This window comes from Electrophorus electricus, chromosome 1 (assembly GCF_013358815.1).
Source record: "Electrophorus electricus isolate fEleEle1 chromosome 1, fEleEle1.pri, whole genome shotgun sequence".
NCBI lineage: Eukaryota > Metazoa > Chordata > Actinopteri > Gymnotiformes > Gymnotidae > Electrophorus > Electrophorus electricus.
Window position 1 is genome coordinate 28,969,385 of NC_049535.1, and position 23,993 is coordinate 28,993,377.

The following is a 23,993-nucleotide window of genomic DNA, read 5'->3' on the forward strand; positions in this document are numbered from 1 at the left end:
CCTCTGCTCCCTCTTTTAATCAGATTGTCTTCCCTGACACCCACTCGTGTTTGTTTCCGTGCAATTTCATTTTCTGCTGTGAATTGAACATTAACCTTTCTTTGTAGAGAGTCCTGGTTAAGCAAACAGAGGCAAACGATGATACTGCCGAGTTGTGTCACGAATACAAAAGCGGAGAAGAACGATCCCACAAGGGACACCTGACCCGGTTTAACTCATCCTGTTTTTCAATAAATTCATATCAAATCGAGAAATCTGCAAAAGGCACCTGTGCTTATTGGATTTAAGAAAACATTTAATATTTTCTGCCTGCATACTTAAAAGATCACACTGGGGTCTGCTAAATTTTATGTAATGCCGTATAGGTGTGGAGAAAAGAAGCGTATACTGAATTTGTTTTCCCATCTAAGCTCTAACTTTAATTTCATGTGGTTGGTGTTGCTGTCTCTGGGCAGAGCTGAACACAATGTTTACGTACAACATCTGATTAACAAAAACCCCCACCAGTATGGCTGAGTTTCCCTTTCAGTGTAACATCCATTACAGCTCTCACTGGAGTTGGTATTTAAAAAAAAATTATACATACCAAAACTAATTATTTCAAAACAGTTGTCTCTAAAAATTATGCAAGGACACATTTTCTCAGACAGTATACAAGTCACTCAACATGAATACAAATATATGAAAAAATGGTGTCATGTCTTACATGAAATGTTTATGGTGCACGCTCAAATGATCTAATCAGAAATGTCATGCACATATACATGAACTCATGCACAGTGGACAGGGAAAGACTCAGTTGTAGGTCTCGGAGCATATAAACTCACATACCGACTTACGCACACGCACACGCACACTCACACTCACAAATGTGTGTTTTAGAGATGAGATCAGAGGCTTTCCCAGACACTAAATGAGGACACCTGACTGGTACCACAAATGAGGTATTGATAACAGGACCCAGAGCAAAATTAAGAATAAGACAGGGAACTGTCAGTTTAATTTTAAATGACTGGCCATCACTAACTAACTCACATGCATTTGTTAAATGTGCAGTGCATTCTATGCTCAGTTTCCTCTGGCTCTGATCTCTCTGGGTACTGTAGTTCAGAGCAGTAAAACCTGCCAGAGTATTTACAGTATATTCACTACAAAACCCTAAATATTTTTGCTTTAAATTAAGAAGTGGCCACCATGTCAGTGATTCATGAGTAGATGTACGCCTGGCCGTAACCGTACCCCCACCCGACTCCATCGCAGCAGATCACAGGAATAACAGACAGATAAATCCATGATTCAGTGTTCATTACCAACAGAATGGTAAATTAGCTGCTGATGGGAGTAGGGCACTGACAAAAATAGATGTTTCTTCAGTTTATGAGTTCAACACACACTCACACACACATGTGCACATACACACTCATTCTCTTTACGCTTTAGTGTGTCGTCTTCTTCACCATCTTTCCAAACTTAGCATCCAGCCCCAGACCTGCAAAACAGAGAGGCCAGATGCTGTGACACCCATCCATCGTCAGCATCTGCACATAAGCGCCTGTATTTCAGACTGCTTACCTGGGATCCTTAAATGGGGAGAACATGGCTAACTAAACTGCATCATATCAAACAAGGCCAGTCAGAAGTCATTTAAACAGTTAAAAAGAGGAATTAGTTCTCCATAGAGCCTCTTGAAATATTTGCAACCAAGACATTTTCTGACTACACACCAGGAATTTTATTTATTTATTTATTTATTTATTGGGGGGGGGGGGGGACCTGCTCCAATAGAACATTATATCACTGAATTACAAATGGGACATGGAGAGATGAGAATAATTTGTAAACTATATCAATCTTTTTATCCATTAATTTAGATAGCTCCTTAAATATAGAGCAGAGATGGGAATCAGAAATAAACATGGACCCAACACAGGATAGCTGGAAGGAAACACGCACAGAAGCAAACCTAGTGACAAATTCCAACATATGGAGGGAATTCAAATGGAAAGTTATCACTAGATATTTCTCAGCACCAGAGATTGTGTCAGAGTGGCTCCAGCATACACAACACCATGCTGGAGAAATAGTTTTGATTAAGCCCCAAGTTTAAGGTCTTTTGGAAAGGTATTTGATGCACTTAAAGTAGTGTTCCAACAGAATATCCCACAAGATCCTCTACTGACTCTTAACAGAAGTAATACCTGATGGTCTGGAGGTGAGGTCTAAGAAATATCTCCTAGGAATACTATTGACAGCAGCCCTGGAGTGTATTACCATCCAACAGAAGAACCTATACCGTTACTACTCAAAAAGGAACCCCACATTGGATTTAATAGTACAGTAAGGATTTTTTCTTAATATTCTTTTTCCATTTTACTCAGGTTTCTTTACTTTACTTTGGAATGGATCTCCTTTGTGGTCATTTTATATATAAAATTCAATAAGAAGGCTGTATAGGCACAGCTGGAAAAGAAAAGGTGTCTTTGGAAATACATTGTTAATGTAATACTGTTTAATACTGAATACAAATTAATTGGGGGGGTGGGGGGGTGGAAGAACATATTAATACAATCCTTTGAATAATGCTTGTTTGGTAATACATGCACCCTATACACCTCCACATAGTATTAGGATTATAATTGAATCTAAGCTTGAGCTTAGACAACAGTGGAAGCAAACGGCATACAAAGGAGAATGAGGGTCTGAGACAGCTCATGACCGTGTAATAAACAAAGACCCAAGCAGGGCCTAATTTAAAAAAAAAACACTGAAAGACAAAAGGGAAGATGGACGTAAAGGACTGGAGGAGAGCCCAACGCAGGCCTGCCCAAGAAGACATGCATTCCTCAGTCAGTGATGCGCGGGAGAAGGAAGCAGGAAAAAGAAAAAGGGGAGAGAGTGCGGGAGAAGGAAGAGAAGAAACAGGGCAAGGCCACACTCACCCAGGAAGACGAGGATGGTTCCCAGCCACTGCACTGGACTGATGACGTTTCCAAACAGCAGGACCGAGCCCAGAATGGTGAAGAACTTTCGCGTTGTGGTGACGATAGAGCAGGTGAGAGGCCCGAAATACACAACCGTCATAAAGATGAAGGTCTGTCGGTAAACGGAGAAGTGGGTGCCGTTACTATAAACGGCCAAAATACTAAAGATGACGACGACTACAATTATATTTTATATGAGCACGCTTGAATGTTGTATGCAGTTCTGTTGTGTCAGATACACCATGCTCCATGCTGGAGAAACTGAGCAACTAATACAGGAAAGGGGAGTGTGTACATGAGCAGTATTTGAAAATATTAATGCATTATAAATATATATTTAAATACACTGAGTATTTATTGCAGGAAAAAATAAATGTAATTTTTAATCAAGATACCTTTTTGAACAATATTTTTGTATTTAAAATAATTAAGTCTACTAAAATAACTAAGCCTACTTAGAATATATTTTTGTTAAACAGCGTATAGGTCTTGCAATTAGCTACATTTAGCTATAGTTAGATAGCTACGTTTCCATTACACCATGACTTTAGACCGCTTAAGAGGTCTTCCTTTGAACAATGTCAGCAGAATGTGTACTTGTTCATCTTACCATCATAAGTAAACTAGCTTCCTGAAGTTTAGCTTGATTTTCAGTTCTTTATTGGAATGACTTGCCTGCTGTGTGTGATTGAACAGAATTACACTAAGGTTTCACAGTTGTGATGATATATTCATTTGTTTAAAGTCTCCTTGGGGCCCCACAGGGTCGTTGTCAGTGCGGCTGCCTGCTGTATTGGTTAGTGTACAGAAGCTGATTGTTTTCCAAACTGTTTCAATTAATTATTCAGTCTTTTCGAAATTTTCAATCTCTTATGCTATAATTGAATTACAAATAACACATATTAAATACATTTCACTTAAGTACCCAGTCATTTCTTTTGATACATTTGTTGAATATGAATTGGTAATATGCCATAATACATTTTTTAAATTTAATTTTGTTTGCTTCTCTGTATTAAGGAGAAATGAGAAGAGTGAGAGAGGGAAAAAGATAGAAATGATGGCACGAGAAGGCCAAAGCAATCCAGCTCACCTGTCCCAGAGCACTGGTGAAACCGAAGAGAAGAATGTTGTAGATAACCCTGGGGTACCGTTCAGCAAAGCTCAAGAACTCCCACACCTCACCTGTCCACAGCACAGCTGGGAGGGAGAGGGGTTGACACACATAGGCAAGACTATTTAAGGGTCCAAGGCTGTACAGACTACATTTCTGACAGAAGCATGCCTTTATCCTCCTGCTCCTGGACAATTTAAATAAGCCTCTTCCTTCACCTGTATTACTCAACATTCCTTCCTCCTCTGGCTGTGTGGGAAGTCTTTTTTAAATAACTTTATTAAACAGGGACAGTCACAGTGAGATTTCCATCTCTCGTTTCCCCAGGAGTGTGTGATGAAATTAAAGTGTGCTAAGTCCAAAGATTAAAAGGGAGAGGGTGGCTGAACAGATGCCTCAGACCCAGCCGAGGCTGTCTGACCAGCTGCATTCAAATTAACACATACCACAGCTAGCGTGACACTGGAGAAATGGCGCCCCCTTTTGTGGAACACTAGTAATGGCAGGCCTCTTGCCTGCCAAACATCTGCATGACTGTTTTTTTCTGTTTTTCCCTTTGTATACTTTTTAAGCCTCACATTTTAAATTTTAAAACAAACATTGTTGAATGCAGAATGCAGTCTTTAATCCCAGTGTAGCCTAACAAAACCTGCTGGAAACTATACAAAAACTGGAGGAGGCAAACCAGCAGGGTACATTACACAGGATGAACAATGTGCTTGGCAGGCTTAGAAGCCTCTGCTAGTAATGCACCTTGTGCAGAGGTGCTAGAGTCCTACACGCCGCGTGCCCCGCTGTGGTGCGGGGTCGTGCCTTATGGCAGGGACTTACCCAGACCCAGCATCAACGTGGACCACAGGTTCACATTCAGCATCATGTGGTTGGCTCCTGTCTGATAACGCCCCCTCATGTGATCCTGAGCCACACCCGTCAGACCATCCAGGGTCAGAGATACCAGCTGCACCCAAACAACAGAACACATCACGCACCACCTCAAAAGGATCACGGAGTCTCAGAAACAGAAGCAGCGGCCAGATGTTTCCTGAAGCTTGCATTGCCTCAGTCTAGAACAGGTTTCCAGTCATTTTTAAAAATACTTTAAAAAGGCTTTTCAATTAGTCATCTACTCTTCTGACTTCTGAACCCTTGAGCAGTCATGGTCTTATTTTTCAGGGCCAAATGAAAAGCTGAGAGCAAAGAGAGCAAAGTGTGCTAAACTAACCAGCAGCATCTCGCCAAAGCCGAAAACATGATCATCAGGGGAAGCAGAGCCTTTGTCAGGTTTGTAGAGGAAGAGTGCCACGCCAGTGACAATAAGGAGCACGCACAGATACTTCGCTATGGGGTACTTCTTCCTCAGTATGGTCACTCCCAGGATCATCACTGTGGAACCAAGGTCACATGGAAGTGAAAACACATGCAGTGGAGTAGGAAAGAGGATACAGTAATGTGACATTACTGAACAGTGCTTGGTGAACAGTACTGTTGAAAAGTGCTTCTGGGTAAATCAGCTCTACACATTAAGCCTGAACTCAAGGAGACATGGCTGCTTTTCCAACAAGTGAGAAAAGCTCCATATAAATGGCCAAACAAATGCAGATAGCCTACTGCCCTGAATGTACAGATGAAATTAGTCAAGTATTTTAGATGTGTGCACCCAAATGAGGTGACAGAAATGTGAAGCACAGGAAGGGTTTTGTGGGAGCTGTACAGTTTATTGGCTTAAAATAAAATCATAGCTGACATGAAACATGAGACCTGTGTATGTGCATGTATTTATATGTACAAAAGGTTGCAGAACTACATTCTTACCTGGAATGGGTTTACATGACTTCCCTAATACCTAAAAAGAATAAAATTACAAATTGACATTTCACATCAGAAAGCATAGTTACTGCTACTAGACATCTAACTACAGCAAAAGAAATAAGTTAACAAAGGTCGACCACTATAATGGGGTGGAAGGAAGGTGGTAAGAGGGAGAGAGAAAGAGATTATACCTGTGTGGGGTAGTAGTTAAAGAGATTATACCTGTGTGGGGTAGTTAACGTACTGCAGGGCAGAGTTGCTGGATACCATGGCACCCAGGTAGGACAGAGCACATGCTGCATAGAGCCAGTTCCGGGTGTGGTCCGGCCTGGAGCCCTCGAAAAACTGGATCACTGCAGAACAAGAAAAGGGAACATGAGAATGAGTCCAGGAGTGTAGTGTTTCCAGGTGTGAATGGGGACAGGGGAAACAAACTCACAGATACGGGCAAAGGCTGCGTTGATGATGCACTGGATGAAGACAAGAGTAGTAGCATAGCGAAACCTCTCCTTCTGTTCCCCATGGCTGTAGTCACCGCGTGTGCTAAGACACAACAAAGGCATTGTGGGAAGCGGGTTAGCATAACACCTTAGTACTTATGAGTAAAAAGGTGTGTTTTGTATGTTTATAGAACGTGTTTACTGTCCATAACAAAACCTTAAAAAAAAAAAAAAACCAGAACAAACAAAAAGGAACCAACACTGGCTGAGGAGCCACTAGTAAGGGTGATCTCCACCCATCTTCCCATCTTTAACCTCATATAAGTAAAAGGCTGGATGAGCTGGTCTTAAAGTTAGAATCTGGTCGATATCAGCAGAAACGCTGGGTCGGATATCAGCAAACAATTTTTTAAAAGGAAACCAATCCAAATTCCAGCCTGAAAATAGCACAGCAGTGCTTTGCAGCAGTTCCCCATAAGTGATTATAGACAGGTTAGTTTGAGCAGGTCACATCATAACAGCCAGGCTACTGTGAGCACAGTTATACACCACTGTAGAGTTTTAACAATTTAAAACAATTTTTAAAAAGTGTGGGGCAACAGGTTATCTGCCTTCTAGTGAAAGCATTTAAACTATACAAAACAGCATAACTGTCCATATTTTTTGGCTAGTAATGTATAACCATCTTGTAAATGATTACATTTCAATTAGCTTTAAGCAGAGGTTGATTGAAGAGAGGCTTGTAGTACAGGTGCTCCCTCTCTGTGTTTGCTCACTGCTGCGTCTTTAGTGTGTAGGGGGTAGGACACTGATTTACTACTGAAATTCAGTTATATAAGACTATATGGTCAATATTGAGTTGTTATGGAATATTAGTTGCATTCAGTAATGAGGAAAAAACGCAGACTAACTATAGTGTAAATTTTAGGAGTGAATAAACAGAGACATACAAATTAACTAAAACTGAGTCTTGTAAATCTTTTGGTTTTTAACATTTTATTTATATTTATCTGTGATATCCCTGCATGATATCTGTAAACAATGCATATATGATACATCCACCCAAGACACCTGCCTTAAACAACTGTGCATGATTGAAACAGTTTTTTTAAACTGGTTTTCGAGTTTTAAAAAAAATTTATATAATGTGTATATATCGGCTCAGTACAGAAAAATTGGTATTGTGATCTTTTTACAGAAAGTGCATTTACATTTACAGCATGTGCTTTGAGATGGTGGAAGTGAAAGCTATCCATATGCCAGTACACCTAGGCCAGAGTCTAAAGATACCACGCTGGAGCTTTGTCAATTAATCGGTGCACAAAAATACACACAAGAAACAATTTGTTGTTTCAAACTATATTAAGACTACTAAGGGAGGGATCAGTGTTCACCCAAGTGCCTTTTAGGTGTCATTGCAAGGACAGGCAGTGGAAGTTCATTCCAACACCTGGGTGCAAATAAGCAAATAAATGAAAAGCACATATTAAGGGAAAATTGAAGAACTGCACAGACATCACAAAAAACTGTGACAGAGGGAAAAAAACACAATCCTAGCCAAGGTTTTTTCCCTCCATCCAGTGTATGGTGAGAGCGACAGACCATAGGCAAAATAAGTTATAGTTCCAACGCCAGAGCATGGGCTATAAGGCCAACTTGTTCAGGAGCTTGTTAAGCTTTTGAAATAAGATACTTGATGTCCCTCAAGGGAAGTAATCGAGAATACCAAACGGGTAGCGACCTCGTTCATCAGAAGGTCGATACAATGGACAAACTACAGTCTCTAAAGTAACCGAAACAGCTGTGCGATAAAGAAAGATGTACATTTACCCAAAGCGATTTACAATTATGAACACAACTGGAGCAATTGAGGCCCTTGCTCAGGGACACAACGGTGGTGGGGTTTGAACTTCCCACCTACAGATTACTAGCCGAGCACCTTAACCACTGAGCCACCACTGCCGAGAACAACTTAGAAACAGCACCTATATACTACTTACATACTACACTATATTCAACCTAATGAACTACCTTACAGAATTAGATGGCTAGAGAATAACCTACTCGGAATTATAGTCCAGTAAAGTTACCATCCAGTTCTTACACTGAAAGACGCTTAGTCTTATTCTTCGCAGGCTTCCTGGTACGAGCGCCACGGTTCAAGCAGCTACGCTAACAATGCAGCGGAGGTGGCTAGCTCGAGTTAGCCTCTACTTACATGGTCTCCTGCAGTATCCCGTAATAAAAGTAGCACACGAAGACTCCGATGAAACAGGTGAGAAAGCGCAGTCTTTCGCTCTGCCAGAGCGACGCGTTCGCCGCCCCCATGCTGCTGTCCGGTACTGCAGGTACGGACACCGTCACCGCTCCGCTGACCGGACCTCGCAAGCCCACGTCTCGCTCCACACCACCGGCGGTCACGAGCCCGGAAATGGTGACGCGGTAAAACGCCCCAACAGGGCAATTGTTCGGACGTCTGAGAGCGGGGATGCCCCTCTAAGCCTTCGCGGTCCGTCTATGTTCTTGTCGGGTTTGCCGCTGACATGTAAAATAAATCGCCGGTTTGCTAACGAGCTCAGGCTATGTTAGCGTGCGGCGATAACGAATTTCAGAGCATCTTGGATAAAAAGTTGCTGGTGCCATAGACAAACGAACAAACGAAATGCAAATTAACAATTAATGAGTACAAAACACTTAAACACCGGAAACTTCACAACCCGAAATTTACGAACTGCCCCTGGCATCTAGAGATTAAATTGATGGGGGGGGGAAAGGAGTAGGAAAAGGAGTACGGACAGGGATGTTTTGATCCTAACGCGTCAGATAAGTGGAATGCAGGACCAAATCCAGTCCAGAGTCTGTCGATTATGCCCGCTCCTCTGTAACTGTGTGAGACTGCCCAGCAAACCAAAACCTATACTTATCCAAACATATAATTATGCTGGAGTCTGGAATTATTTCTACTCCACAGCCATTGTGTTATTCACCCGAATACGTTTTGGTACTGGTTAATAATTTGATGAATGCACGACTCGTGTGAGGCGGGAAATATTTCAGCCCCCTGAGTAACACTGTAAGAGTTATTTCATTCTTCCGCAGGTCGTCTTAAATAAGTCTACAACAGAGCATTTTCGTTTCTTTTTCTTTTCAAAGAAAAGCGTGTGGATTTTACTTTAATTGCAGTTTCAATTGGGCGTTTGATCAAGACAACCATCTAAATATGTAGCGGGCCTTTCATAACAAAACGCGCTTTGGCTGTTTACGTCTTGGTATGTGGAGAATTCTGATTGGTCCAAATAAGGCAACAGGAGCCCTGACTCTGACCAATGAGAAGGACAGTACCCGCTGGGAAGGCGTGTCTTCCAGTCCCAAAGCAAAACTACACGTGTCAGGTACGCTCTGCACCCTTTCAAATACGTGGTTATACCGGGTATGCTGAATAACTAGTTATAAATACACAGGCTACAGTCTAAATCTATAAAAACGCTTCATCAGCTAGATAATTGCACCCAAATCATTCTAATTATTTTAACAAGTGATCGACCGTTCTTTGCTTTTTACTCTTTTATAAAATCCAAAAACCATATATTGAGTACAAACATATTAACAATGTTCAGCAGTGCAGTGTGGGGAGAGAAGTGAACAATGCACATTTACTGCTCATCAATAACACAGTAACAATTGTAAAGGAAAATCTGAAAAATACCACAAGGTGACTTTGCAAAGAACATTTTTCTGTGAACAAGAAACATAAAAACACAAAGAAACACGATTCAAAACTATGAACAAAATACTCAGATAACCATTCATTTAAAGTTCCTTCAAACAGGGTATGGAATTCAACTAGCAAATATGCTCTACTATAATTCGATCTATCCAAAGTTCCCTAACTCAACTGTCCTGAGACTCTGGGATGCTGATGCAGTTTTGTTTAATGTGTTTTGGGCACAAGATGGCACCCAAGCTTAAAACATCCTACCACTTTCCTGTGATGTCTAACGAGTGTAAAGGCGGCACTGCATCTTCACACATGGCCTTTATTTGTTGCTGAGTGATGGCACTGAACTAAATGCAATGAAACAAAATTATGCCATTAAAATATTAGCAACAAATGCTGCGTTTTTTACTCTCCACAGCTTTTTGTAGATCAACGAGAAGCTTTCAAAGTCACACGAGGGATATGAACCTGCGAGTGAAAAAGAAAAATCAACCCAGTCAAAATAACAGCATCAACGTGCTAAATAATAAACACCCCTCTGAATGTTACCTGCCCGTATTTACTATCCGCTACACATAGTTCTACATCTACACTCTCAGATATTCATCTTAACAAATGCACGGACACTGCCTTTTTGGAAATTCAGTAATTGCTTTTTCGTATCTAGGCAATAGACACAAAAGCAATATATAATCTCTCCAAATATCAAAAATAAATGGAGCAAAATAGACCTCTGTGGGCACATGTATAAAATTTGCAAATAGAAATCAGTGCTTTTTTATGACCACAACATTTAACTCTGAATGAAAATATTTAGCTTTTACCATGTGAATTTTACAAAGAAACCTTTCTGTGTGAAAACATATAGTATTCACACTGTGAAGCTTTTGCAAAGACAGTTGTCCCACTTAAAATCAAGAATGTGTGTGTCTCTAAAAATCACCCAAAGGTAATGTGAATAGTCAATTAAAAATGTCAGTATAACTGTCAGGAAAACTGTCAATATAAACTTGGTCACCTCAAGGTCTTCCATTTGACCAGTTATCCACAAAGAGAAACACACATTGTATTGCACCGAAATTGATAACAGTGGAACTGTTGTAGTCAAAAGCCATTTTGAATTACATGAAAATAAATTTAAATTAAATTAAATTTTTTTTTTTTTTTTAATTGTCAGTTCTATGGAAGGGAACCTAAAAATTGCACTGCACGTAAAACCAATTTAGTGTATGAATGACTATCTTGTGGGGGGTTATTCACTTTTCTGCATTTCACTGAGTTTAACAAAATGCCCAAGAACTTGTATGTTAAAGAAATCAGTATGTTTTGCAATATGCCACTTCTTTTAAACTGAGCACACAAACAGTGTTGTCCTGGTGACCATTACAGCCTTTCGAGTGCATGAGAGCTTTGGTCTGAAGCACCTAGTCATGTCACACATCAACAGTAATTTCTCTCTCTCTGTGCTGCCCAAATGTAGCTTTAAAATCCTATAAGGTGATTTAAAAACCCCACAGCTCAAAGCCACCATACATTTGGCACACCATTCACTACTATATACATCTGGCACATTCCCATGTCAAAACCGAAACAACTTTTGCATGTTCTTCAATTCTCACACACAAAAAAAGGTTCAACTATCCTTGTCCATTTAAATACTGAGATCTCACAGGGTATGAGTGTTTAAGAGTCAAACTATTCCAGATCACAAAAAAAAAGAAACATGTTGCGTATTTGTCCTGAGAGGGTCAGGTGTCTTCCTGTGCTTCTCTGGTCGAAGATTGTCCTTCTTGTACTTTTCCTCTTGATATGTCCAGAAGTATACACTTAGTGCCACAACGTACCAACACGTTCAGTTCTGTCAGTTCTTTGAGGAGGTGGCCCAAATGGAAAAAAACCCCTCAGTCTTTAACTTGTTTGCTTGTCAGTTTCCCCTTTGGTATCTCATTTATCCCACTTTTTTTAAATGGAGGACGCTGCAGTGTCTGGGAGGGGCCCACTCAGGTATCCACCCACTGTATGTGCAGTTGCCTGACAGGGGGTGGGGTTTTGCCCTGAGCAGCCAGTGACAGGGGACACAGACAGGCCACGAAACAGTAAATCCATGGATGGGAGGAGGGGCTTGAGCAAACTGACAGGGCAGAAGGCAGAGCCTCCATAAGGAGTGAAGTTGACTTTATTAGGGTCAGGGCTAGACAGCTGAACAGATGGATCGCCATGGCAGGGAGAACTAGAAAGAGGGAATTCAAGAAAGTGAAGGTTTTGAGAATGTTATTGGAAGAACGTCAATGTGTGAACATCTTTCAGAAAGGTCTCTCTCTCTCTCTCTCTCTCTCTCTCTCTCTCTCTCTCTCTCTCTCTCTCTCTCTCTCTCTCTCTCTCTCTCTCTCTCTCTCTCTCTCTCTCTCTCTCTCTCTCTATATATATATATATATATATATATATATATATATATATATATATATATATATATATATATATATATATATATATATATATATATAAGTAAATATTTAGTATAGTATGTTGTTTTTATACAATATTGATTTTTTATGTAGTAAAGGCTGGTTTATACTTCTGCAAAGATCCATGTAAACACCTCTAATGTGCTGAGAAAGGGTTTATGGGTAAGCATAGCATGCAGCAGCTCACAGATACCATGACGTGTACACCTCCACAATCACATGCCCTGACGTGCACACCTCTTCAATCACACACCCTGAAGTGCACGCCTCCACAATCACACAGGCTGACACACACTTACACAATCTCATGCTTTGACGTGCACATCTCCAGAGTTTCACACCCTAGAGGTGTGCACACCTCCAAAATCTCAACTACACACTGTGCGGAGCTATGCACCATGTAAACGTTGATTGGCTATCCGGTAGTGTTGGTCACTGGTTTCGAGACGCAAACACTACTTGACCCAAACTAGCCTGAAAACAAAATGAGGTTCTTTGTATATGTTCACATTACACTGAAATATGACATCTATACCAACATTAGCATGTGCTGCCCACACCTTTGCAGATACACAGATGCAGATCTTTGCAGAAGTATAAAGCAGCCATAAGTCTGCACAATATACTGTTTGTTAATCATTATCACAACACTGGCAATTGCAACTTTGATGTCACAATAAGTTGTAATATGCAAACGAGCCCTCTGACAAATCACAGCATTTTTAAAGTACACTGTGAGCATCTTGACCAATCTCACACATTCTACATGAATATACTGGGGGCGTTTTGAATCAAAGCATTCCAATGAACCAACATATGTAAACACTGCAATATCCAACAATGTAATTACAATGTATTTTTGCTTTCTTTGTAGTTATGAACACTTTATGAACATGTATGATTTATGTCTTTTATATAACAGTGTATATGGCAGAAAGAAGGAGAGGGGGAGTGAAAGAGACAGAGACACAACACTATTCACTCACCAGGCCTCCTCCCACACGCGCACTCTCTCACAACCCTCTGGCGGTTCTCTCTGGAAGGCGTAGGTCTTATTGGGGCGAGGTGAGGAGGAGGGGGCGTCGGCCACATACAGAGGCGGAGAGGGGGAGGGGTCGAGGGGCCTGTGCACAACTATATCTACTGTGCAGTGAGAGTGAGAATGTTTCTGTTAGCATAAAGGCCATAGTTAATATTCAATAGTTTCCAAAATCTTTACAGGAACATGTTCTGCACATTGAAGCGTCAGAACCTTTCTACACAGCACGGGAAAAGGAAAGTCCATTAAAATCGTTATAAAACACTAAATCACCAGGAGTGACTTACCTGAGTCTGCCATCAGACAGGGAGACTGTGAGGGGGACAGGAGGCCAGGGGAGGGGTCGCCGTGAGAGCCACTGCTGCACCTCTGGGCTGGAACTGGTGCTCTATGACCGTCCGGCACATCCAGAATCTAACGCACACACGCACAAACACACAGGGCTGTCAGTTCATGCATTCTGTTCCTTTTTTTCGTTTCAAGAGGACCAATGAAAAACTCAGTTTTGGTACTTCTACTCAAGAAACCAGACACTGAGTGAGAAGCCCTTTCATTCCACAGTTAACATTAATTTGGGTGCTCTAAACAGACTCTAAGGGAAACATAGTTCTTAGTTTCTAAACATCTTTAAATGTGACTGTTAAAGATGATCGCTGTCTAATCGTGACAACTCACACATACACATGCACACCCTCACTCATGCACACATGCACACATGCTCACCTTGTGTTGTTCCTCTGGTTTTTCAGACACAAAGACTCCCTCTAACTCCAGGTTAAGACCCTCAACACTGCGGCGCAATCTGGGGGCCAATCGACTCAGGGGCAGCAGAGGCATGGTCTACACACACAAAGAGGGTAACACACAACTGTGAATACTAAACAGAGCTAGTAAACTTAAGTAAGTGTGTGAGTAAGGGAGAGAGGTGTGTGTAAGAAGTGGAGAAGGAGAAACAAGCAGTCGTATAATAAAACTATGGGAATGGAACACTTGTGTGTGTTAATTTGTCACTAATTTGTCACACATGCATGTCTGTGTCAGAGTGTGTGTGAGAGTCGATGTGCATGTGTGTGCATGAATGTCAGGGTGTGTGCGCCTGTGTACGCACAATATCAGTCACTGTGGCTGAGTGATGTCATTTCCTAAGATAGACCAAACTCTATTTAAATCTCTGTTGCTATATGAATATAGAACTGTTACTTTTCTGAACTATATATCACAGCACAAGGTAGATTCCCTCACCCCCAACACCCCCCCCATTTTTCCTACCAACACATCATGCTCTGTAAACTTACACCAATGCACAATGGCGTACGTGAATGCACACACACTTACACATGCACTTCATCTTATATACACACACACACAGACACACACACACACACACGTTAAAGGGTTTGTATAATAGGATGGTGTGTGCGTGTGTGTCTTAAAGGTTGTGTACCTGCGTGGCTCCAGGTGTGTGTGTAGGGACAGTAGGCATGGGCTGGTGAGGGCACCCATAGCCAGCACTGGGAGCCACATGTCTGGAGCGCTTCTGTAGCGAGTGCCTTATCTTAGCAACCTGACACAATTACGAGATAGGAGAAATATCATTTATGATATCAGTCATGACGTTTCAAGTGGAAAAAAACAAACCTTCCAGGCAACTATTCATACTCAAAAGTCCCCAAACAGCTATGAAAAAAGCAAGAAGAAAACTAGCAATTTTGAATTGTTTTTACAAGTGTCTAGTTTGATGGTGTTTGAGAAGATATGATGGAGGAGGAATGTCCTCTCTGAGATACAACAGAGGGGCCCTGACCTCTCTGAGATACAACAGAGGGGCCCTGACCTCTCTGAGATACAACAGAGGGGCCCTGACCTCTCTGAGATACAACAGAGGGGCCCTGACCTCTCTGAGATACAACAGAGGGGCCCTGACCTCTCTGAGATACAACAGAGGGGCCCTGACCTCTCTGAGATACAACAGAGGGGCCCTGACCTCTCTGAGATACAACAGAGGAGCACTGACCTCTCTGAGATACAACAGAGGAGCACTGACCTCTCTGAGATACAACAGAGGAGCACTGACCTCTCTGAGATACAACAGAGGAGCACTGACCTCTCTGAGATACAACAGAGGAGCACTGACCTCTCTGAGATACAACAGAGGAGCACTGACCTCTCTGAGATACAACAGAGGAGCACTGACCTCTCTGAGATACAACAGAGGAGCACTGACCTCTCTGAGATGCTCAGCACTGCCCCACGATGCCGAGCGTTTGTGCCCTACTCCACCTCTCCGCCCTCGCGTCTCCTCCATCCAGGAACTGGGGGTCTAGGGGGAATAGACCGACAGAGATGAAGAAACAAAACACACACACGTATGTATGTATGTATTATAAATATTATTGAAATAAATATAAATAAAATAAGCAAATCTAATGTAATATAATAACATTATCTAAATTATTAGAGTTTTAAAGATCTGCACAGCTATTTCTGAGCAGTAGTTTAGAACATCTGCACTCCAGTGAAGGAGAAAAAATATATTTTTTATTTATATATATATATATATATATATATATATATATATATATATATATATATATATATATATATATATATATATAAAAATAAAAACACTGGGAAGGCCAGCCAAACCACTCAGTAATCTCTTTTAATGGCTATAATCTCATTTAATGGCTATAATCTCATTTAACGGCTGTCTTTAGGTCAATTCATGCTTCTTGCTCCTGCTTTTGATTTTTTGATTTTTGGGTGTCTTATTGCAGCATGGTTTTCAGTTACATATATGTTAACATGTTTGTCTGGGTGGCTCTCCAGTTGCTGTCCACAACATGCACAAACCTGCTAGTACTGCTCATCATCTGTAATGTAATGTAATGTAGAGCTGCAGGTTTCGCACCAAGACCGACATGTCTCTTTGACTGAGGTCTCTGACCACTTTTTTTTCTACCAGTTCTGGATAAAACAAACGGGTTTCCCCACTCAAGTGGCTACATTTAACTGTATTACACAGAACAAGGGACACACCTGCTATGCACACCTGCTCCACACATTGCACAGCTGTGCTAAGTGTAGCATGAAGGGAAAACACTGTATGTGCACTCAGCTGAACCCATGTCCCAGTTCTGCTCAGAACATGTGAACCGAGGCACCACCGAGCTCTACGCCTGCAGAATCTAAGGCACGAGGTTAAGGCAGCAGGCAGTAGAAACGCCAGACCTGAGCGTGCCCGCACGCATATCCACACATGCACACACGTACCGTCATGGCAACCGCAGCCCCAGGGCACACGCTGGGAGGAAGAGGAAGGCCAAGGGTCTTGCAGATAAACACAGAGGCTTTGGTGCAACGACTGTTAGGCTGCACCAACATGAGCACAACAGCTGCACTGCACTTCCTCTCTCTCTGTTTGTGTGTATGTGTGTGTGTGTGTGTGTGGGTGTGTGTATCAGCAGGTGAGGAAGATGAAGATGGTAGCTGTATTTTCCTTCATGGCCTCCATATGTCCCAACATGTGCTTTTCCCCTACTGAGGAGCTGTCGTCTCCTGACGTCTCTGCTCTGGATGGCCAGTTTTCTGGTCACTGTTTCTTCTCTGTGGGTCCCTCTCTGCAGGAGTCTTCCTCACTATAAAACACAGCATGAATTCCCTCTCTCTCTCTTTCCCTCCCTCTGTCTCTCTCACTCTCTCCTGCTCTCTCTCTCTCCAATATGGTCCTGTCTCATAGCAGGAATGCCTCGCGCCGATTCGTGATGAGGTCATGACACATGGTCTTCGGTGAGCTATAAATGTGAAGTATGAGAAAGGGAGTCACACGCCTGACACCATGCAAGAGCACGGCTGCCGCCTCTCCCCATAGGCCGAGCTCAGTAGAGAGGCGGGGTCTGCCATGCCGGTGTGACTCTTGGTTAAATTACAAACTCCCCCCTATGTCGGCCCAGCCCACCATGAAAGGAGGAAACAAGGATCACAGGATCAGGTCTATAAATGGCCCAGCAGTATCCAGGTTCTGATGCAAACATCTAGATTACTGCAGCAAAGTTTCGGAGGCCCAACCAGAAGAGAGAGGGGTGTGGGGGTATGGGAGGGCAGACAAAACAAAAGGACAACCAGGGAGAGTCTCCTCTGTCAAAATAGTTTGTTTGTTGCGCCATCTGTGAATGTGTGTGCAAGTGTGCGTGTGTGTGTATGCGCGCGCGCGCGTGTGTGTGTATGTGTGTGTGCGAGTGTGCGTGCGTGCGTGCATGCGCATGTGTTCTGGGTGGAAGAAGGTGATTTCAGTTCATTCATCAGAGATGTAAAGAGTGGACTGAATGTGTGTGTGTGCATACGCTTCAGGGTTAAGCAAAGACCATTGGAAGCCATGACAAACAAAACCTCTTTCTGCTTGGCTGGCCATCAGTGTGACGGTAGCTGCTGTGAACATGCCCCTGTGAACACAGGCAAACACGTTTCCCCAGCCGCACAGCAACACTAGAGCCCACAGCTAACAGGCACGTGCAAAATGACGGAAGGGCAGAGGCTCTGCCAGGGTTTCATCTTGCCCACGTCCCCAGGCAGCTGAAGGTCTTCCACGGAGACAGCAAAGCACGTCTGCCAGAGCATTTTACTCTTTCTCTTAAAAAGCCTCAAAGGAATATCGCTAATATTACTGGATAATATTACTAAAACACCACAAATACCAGCAACCACCATCCCGGATGGCCTAGCGGGGGTGGGGTCGAGGGTCGGGGTGTCTGTAGCCCCGTCCATCAGCATCACAGAGCAGTAATCCAGCAGTCATTAGTCTGCAGCTTTCCAAGCCCATGTGGAACCCATTTAGTAAGAACAACACGGCAGCTCACTGAGAGTTCTAGAAACGCCTCCACGCTCAGCTCGGAGCACCGCATTGGCTCTTTCCTACAGCCAGTCTGCTTGCTTCAGAAATCACACAGCCTGTCTGTCCATGCTGGGCACGTTCCTTTTACAACTGCCTGTGCTGCGTTCTGATAGAGTGCCTCCGAGGCCCAGACTTATCAAAGCCTTGTTGGCACATTTTCCACAGTAATTTCTGTGCCATGACAAATGATTCAAGCGTTTCCACAGCCACAGCCCGGGTCCCTCGTCTTGGACAGCATCGCCTGCACTGAACGCACTGCTGGCATACAGCGAGAGTTCAGAGTGACACTTCACCTCAACACCTTTACCACGAAGGCAGCAGAGGACTGGAATGTGTTTGTGCACACCCCGTGTGAGTGCGTGTGAGGGGGCGCACGCAGAACGGAGTCTCCGGCTCACCTGTGTGGCTTTGTCATTGCCGCAGGTAACGCTGTCGCAGGCCTGACTCTCGGGCTGCTTGGGCCAATGTCCCTGCAGGTAAGGCCCCACCAGCGTGTCCAGAGAGAGTGTCCGCCGCAGGGTTGGCTTCGGAGGACGGGCCTTTGTCTTTGATTCGCCTGCAGGAACCGGGGGGGGGGGGGGGGATGTTGGTGACGACAGCTTATAGAAAAATGCACATGAAGATGCGCATGAAGATATAGATATACCTCATATAACATATCACAGAAATGTACTGCAGAGGCAAAGAAAACTGAACAATGCTAAAAGTTGTGCCTGAACAATGCTAAAAGCAAATGAAATTAATTGTTAGGTATAATGACATATCAATAACAATAGATAGATAGATGTTTCTGGAGAAACAGTTTCAGAGAGAGGTGCTTTATCAACTGTGCAAGAGTATGCACAGCTATCAAAAAATGAATGAATAACTACCTTAGTTTCCCTCAACCACCTACCCTGTTGGCCATTACAAATCCAGGTTTATTACTGATTTCAGCAAACAATACAAAGACTAAAAGCAGGTCTTTAATGCCACTTTGTAGGGCATGGTAGCCTGAAATGTTACAGATGTACTGTTCTGGATAGACCTGTCCCCTGTACATGTATTGCTATTATAGTTAATTCATTATCTAATTACCTGAAGATAGTTACAGAACGTAACACAGATTTGGTAGCAGCCTTTGTATGAAAATGTTACTGGGCATCTTGGAATTAAGCTGAAAGCACAAATTAAAGTTTTGAACACAGGTCTGATTACTATGGTACAGATTCCCAGCCACCTTAATTTACAGCCTGCCCTGTTGGCCATTACAAAACCAGGTTTATTACTGATTCAAGCAAGCAATTATAAGCACATTTTGTGTCACTTTCAAGCACCCTGTGGCTCCAGTGTGTTACAGGTGTGGTTTAAGCCCTAGGAATTTGTCATGGAAGGAGTCGTCTCCTCTGCACCCCCCAACCCCCCCAGGTGTCCCCTCCCCCAAGGCCTCCTCCTTGGTCCTGCTTCCACACTGCGGAGTCGTTGCTGCCAGATGTTAATCCTCAAGCGAGGCGTGTGTGTGTGTGGGGTGTTGAGAAGGTTGCAAAACTACACAAACCCCCCGTGCACTTCTGCTGAGCTTCTCTTACTGCCTTCTCCTCCCTCATCTAGTCCCCCTCCTGGCCTGTTCTGTTCTGTTTCCAGCAAGCACGCGGAGCTGGCTACTAAAATAAACATGCACTGGCACATGGACTTGAGTTACACATAAGGCTCAGCCCTGAGCCAAGCAGGAACATAACAGCCAAGCCTGACAACATGGCTTTTTCTTGTTGTTGTTGTTTTCACATGGTCTCTCAGCAGATGAAAGAACAACCCTGCTAGACCAGTGATCACGCTGCTAAAATCCGATCAATAAACACAATGCCAATGTCTGAAAGTCACTGTTTAGCAGTTACAAGAGGGACACTACAGCATGCTACAGTTAGCATCTCAGGCTTTGTGCCTAACCCGAATCTAAAATGTTCATTTAGCAGAGAGTTTGGTGCTGGAGTGTCTGTGTAGTGAGAAATTTGTGAAGAGAAGTGTTCCAACATCAGCTCTGAGACTTTATGAGCTCTCATATGCAAAACATGGACGTAACCAGCTATGATGACTCTGAGTTCTGGACCGTGGTAATTTTAGAAGCCCCGCCACTTATCTTTAACTATTAAATTGACTGTTAAAACAGCAATGTTCTGATAATATAATGGCAGAGTGCAGCCTACAATGTGTAAAATCTTGCATCATAATATTACTCAGTCATCAGCAACAAGACTGGCTCTCAACTGACCTCAGAGCCACTGGTATAACTCCTCAACTAAAAGTAGCCTAATGGTATACAATATTTTCTCCTCAAAATAGCCTATTCAGTCAGGCACTGTACTGTAAGGCACGCAGCTAACGTTATGTATGGTCTGTGTTGTTACTCCTATTAATGAAAAAGCTCTAACAACAGCTTAAGTTTTTTAATTAGGGTTTGTTAAATATAACCACTTTCTAAATAATATGCATAGAAAGAGAGACCGAGAGACTCAGAGAGGTAGGCAAAACAACAGCGGCATAAACTAAATTAAGAAAATTAACAGCAAAACCAATTCAAAGCTATATTTTAAGTGTATGTTTAAATGTCTATCTTCAGATGAAAATATTGACAAATAAATTAACAAAATTTAAAGTTAAATAACTAATTATTTAGTAAACTAAAGTAAAATAATTTAAATTGTTAAAATAAATGTTAACAAAAAAACTGGTAGTCCTAGATAATTTCCTACGTAATGCATAATATTCTATGTTGAAAGGCTGAGGGAGCAAGAGTGGCTTGAAGAACTAAAAGTATATTATGGTGAAAATAAAGGAAAAATAAAGTTTAACAAAACCTAAAGGTGACTGGAACATGTAGGACCAGGCCTACATATATCCAGCAATGTGATTTATTACTTTATGTGAAATAAGTCACATTTCTGCAGTGTGGACCTCACTAAAATTGTCGTGGTTACAGCCGTGACGCAGAAGAAAGGAACGGAAAAGTTGTTTTCAGTCTTAATAGCCTGACAAACACACAAAGGCACAGAAGCCCCACCCACATGATTCCTTATGCCAGGGCCTACACACTTTGTGGATGAAATCAAACATTATGCTGCTGGTAGCCAGGTTTCTTAAACTAAACACAAAACGAACAAACCAAAACAACTTCTGTGAGGGTTAAGGAGGTCAACATGCATTGCCTGGATAAAGGGAAGTGGAAAAACATCTCTGCTTTTTTGCCTGCATGTCTCATTGATGCCTGGTCTTTAATTAGCCAAGATCCCTGTGAAGGCACTGCACTACAGAATCTCTCTCTCTACTTTACCTATGAACCCCAGAACAATCCTCTCTTCTCCACCTATACCAGAGGAGCAGTTGCTTATGGCCAAGAAACTGCCCAGTGCTGCTCTTGTAGGCATAGCCAAAACATACATGACACCAGGCCTGAATCCACTGGCATCAGTGGAAACCTTGCATGTCACTTGCCCAAAATGTGTCAACAACATACTATGTTGACAACATTCTAAGGAAACCCAAGTAATTCAGTTTTTGACAGTTTTGTGTGTGTGCGCGCGTGTCTTGTTTTTTAAGACAAACTTAAAGCACAGTTATTTCTAGAGGGGCAATTACCCCTCAGGTTTTCTGGAAACCTCAAACAGATATACCAGCACTTGTCTCTATTTATATTGCACATACACTCAGTCACATCAGTTTCTATACAAATCCATGACAATCTGTTTACTCCAGCGTTACACCAATGCTCTGCAGGGTATGAGAGGACAGAGGCTGAGGATATGTAAACTCGTATATTTAAAAAAAATACACATCTTGAAAGGGTTAGCACATGTATCCATACCTGTTTTGGCATCTTTGCAGCGTGGCGGTATCTTACTGTGGAGCTGAAACTGAACAGTAGCTCGAAGGGGCTGCAGACCCTGGTTGCACCCCCGTGCCATTCCACTTCGACACGACATCACAAGTACACGAGAACAGTTCCTCTTTCACAAAGTTCAATAATGTTACAGTAGCCTGTATATCTTAGGTATTGCTTCAGGTATTGAGTTTTTTCGGCAAGTCCATGTAAAGAGATGTTCTGATAGCGATATTTTTATATGAACGATAGCTTACTTGCTAGCAACCAGCTAATTTCTTTTGTGATGTTAATGATTCTCCAAAACTTCTTAAACTATTAAAAATGTAACCACATATGGTACCTACTATCTTTTACGAAATGTCTAGCTACCTGTATTAAACTCAACTGGAACGCTTCGACTGATTTGTAAAGATACACGTAGCCTGACTTGAAATTTTTACATTTTGTAGAGTCGTCTACATTGTTGGTTCACTGCCAACTTCTTCAGTCCACTATCTGACAACAGCCAACCTACATACTCATTTCGGAGAGGGTGTGTCCAAACACATGTTCGCAATGTAATTGGTCGCTGCAAAATACTACTTCTATCCTATTGGTCGCTATAAGTATCGATCATGCATGGTGGACGTTAAAATTGCTCATACTCCCACCTACATTATTAAAATTCACGGCAAGAAGTATGTTGTACTAGGCAAGGCTTAGTAAAATAATACATCCAGGATATAGATGGAAATAGTCATTCTTTTATTATGTTTCCGACTTTCAATATGATTTATTTACAAACTAAATGGAAAAGTAAATTAGAGGACGTCTTTAAATAGGAAGACCGTTGCGATATGGTCTGCTACGAAATTTGTGTGCATTCTTCGTATTTTGCTAAACTAGAACTAATACAGACTAAACTTACCCCGTTTCAATGTGTTTTCCTGATTTATGTGTTGGTGTGCACTAAGACAAACAATAACACCGACTTGACATTCCTTACAAGTGGAAACTTATACATGCAAACACTCATACCTTACATACATCACACATCGACAAACACTAACAATCCTACACCTATAAATGACAGTAAAACCAACATATTCTTAGCGGACTCTCTACCACTGTAAAATGCTGTTACTCATCTTGCTTTTGTATCATTTAAAGCGTAAGGACTGTTGAATCTGTAGAGCACAGGATTACACATAACTCAGCCAATTTCATTCTCTCCACATTTATTTTTCTTTCTGTAGATCTAATTTGTAAGATCCTACTGAATTACAGTAAGAAGTATCGTCCACTAGAGGTCTCCTGCCTCAAAGAAGAAGTACCCTGCGCAATGTATACTGTAGGATCCATCTTCTAGATTTCAAACTTTTTAGCTGGCTAATAATATTGACAATTTGGCAACAGAGTATTTTACTTGGGGGAAGGAGGGGTTAACCTGTCTCAGATTACATATCTGGGTTATATTGTACACAAATGTAACTCGCTCAGTTTTGTATACATCCATAACTTTTATTCTTCAAAATCCATCCTGAACCTAGCCATTCACAAGTTTCACCATTCAGAATGTGAGCCATCTTTTTTTTTTTTTGGGGGGGGGGGGGGGGGGGGGGGGGCATAAACAAAAACATATATCCTTGGAAGTCTTGCGTTAATGTTTCAAAAGGAGCAAAATATATTTAAGCGATATAG

At 42.1% G+C, this 23,993-nt stretch overlaps 2 protein-coding genes across 4 annotated transcripts; both read right to left on the reverse strand.

Annotated features, from left to right (window-relative positions):
* Positions 1–392: 392 nt before the first annotated feature.
* Positions 393–9,173, reverse strand: slc35b1 (solute carrier family 35 member B1). The gene is made up of 9 exons (XM_026998027.2): positions 8,563–9,173; positions 6,344–6,447; positions 6,127–6,257; positions 5,908–5,938; positions 5,318–5,478; positions 4,927–5,053; positions 4,075–4,181; positions 2,940–3,093; positions 393–1,489 (listed from the first exon to the last, which is right to left on the reverse strand). The coding sequence occupies exons 1-9, from the start codon at positions 8,670–8,672 to the stop codon at positions 1,437–1,439; spliced, it is 978 nt and encodes a 325-aa protein (XP_026853828.1). The 5' UTR covers positions 8,673–9,173; the 3' UTR covers positions 393–1,436.
* A 712-nt stretch (positions 9,174–9,885) lies between these two features.
* fam117aa (family with sequence similarity 117 member Aa) lies at positions 9,886–22,792 on the reverse strand. 3 transcript variants are annotated; one of them, XM_026997847.2, is made up of 8 exons: positions 22,296–22,792; positions 18,856–19,013; positions 15,791–15,886; positions 15,011–15,130; positions 14,290–14,406; positions 13,854–13,980; positions 13,514–13,667; positions 9,886–12,292 (listed from the first exon to the last, which is right to left on the reverse strand). In XM_026997847.2, the coding sequence occupies exons 1-8, from the start codon at positions 22,411–22,413 to the stop codon at positions 12,025–12,027; spliced, it is 1,158 nt and encodes a 385-aa protein (XP_026853648.2). In that variant the 5' UTR covers positions 22,414–22,792; the 3' UTR covers positions 9,886–12,024. The 3 variants fall into 3 exon arrangements, with proteins under 3 accessions (XP_026853648.2, XP_026853647.2, XP_026853649.2); XM_026997846.2 differs by having other exon boundaries at positions 13,514–13,670; XM_026997848.2 differs by lacking the exons at positions 18,856–19,013; positions 22,296–22,792 and adding an exon at positions 16,840–17,482 and having other exon boundaries at positions 13,514–13,670.
* Positions 22,793–23,993: the final 1,201 nt, after the last annotated feature.

Bases quoted from the DNA above. Each gene is read 5' to 3' on its own strand.
- slc35b1 (XM_026998027.2), bottom strand. From the start codon at position 8,672: ATGGGGGCGGCGAACGCGTCGCTCTGGCAGAGCGAAAGACTGCGCTTT. The intron at 5,939-6,126 runs GTATAATCTCTT...TATTCTTTTTAG, and splicing joins ACGTTAACTACCCCACACAG to GTATTAGGGAAGTCATGTAA. The intron at 4,182-4,926 runs GTAAGTCCCTGC...TCTCCCTCCCAG, and splicing joins CACGTTGATGCTGGGTCTGG to CTGTGCTGTGGACAGGTGAG.
- fam117aa (XM_026997846.2), bottom strand. From the start codon at position 22,413: ATGTCGTGTCGAAGTGGAATGGCACGGGGGTGCAACCAGGGTCTGCAG. The intron at 14,407-15,010 runs GTACACAACCTT...TTGTGTGTGTAG, and splicing joins ACACACCTGGAGCCACGCAG to ACCATGCCTCTGCTGCCCCT. The intron at 13,981-14,289 runs GTGAGCATGTGT...TGTGTGCGTTAG, and splicing joins AACCAGAGGAACAACACAAG to ATTCTGGATGTGCCGGACGG.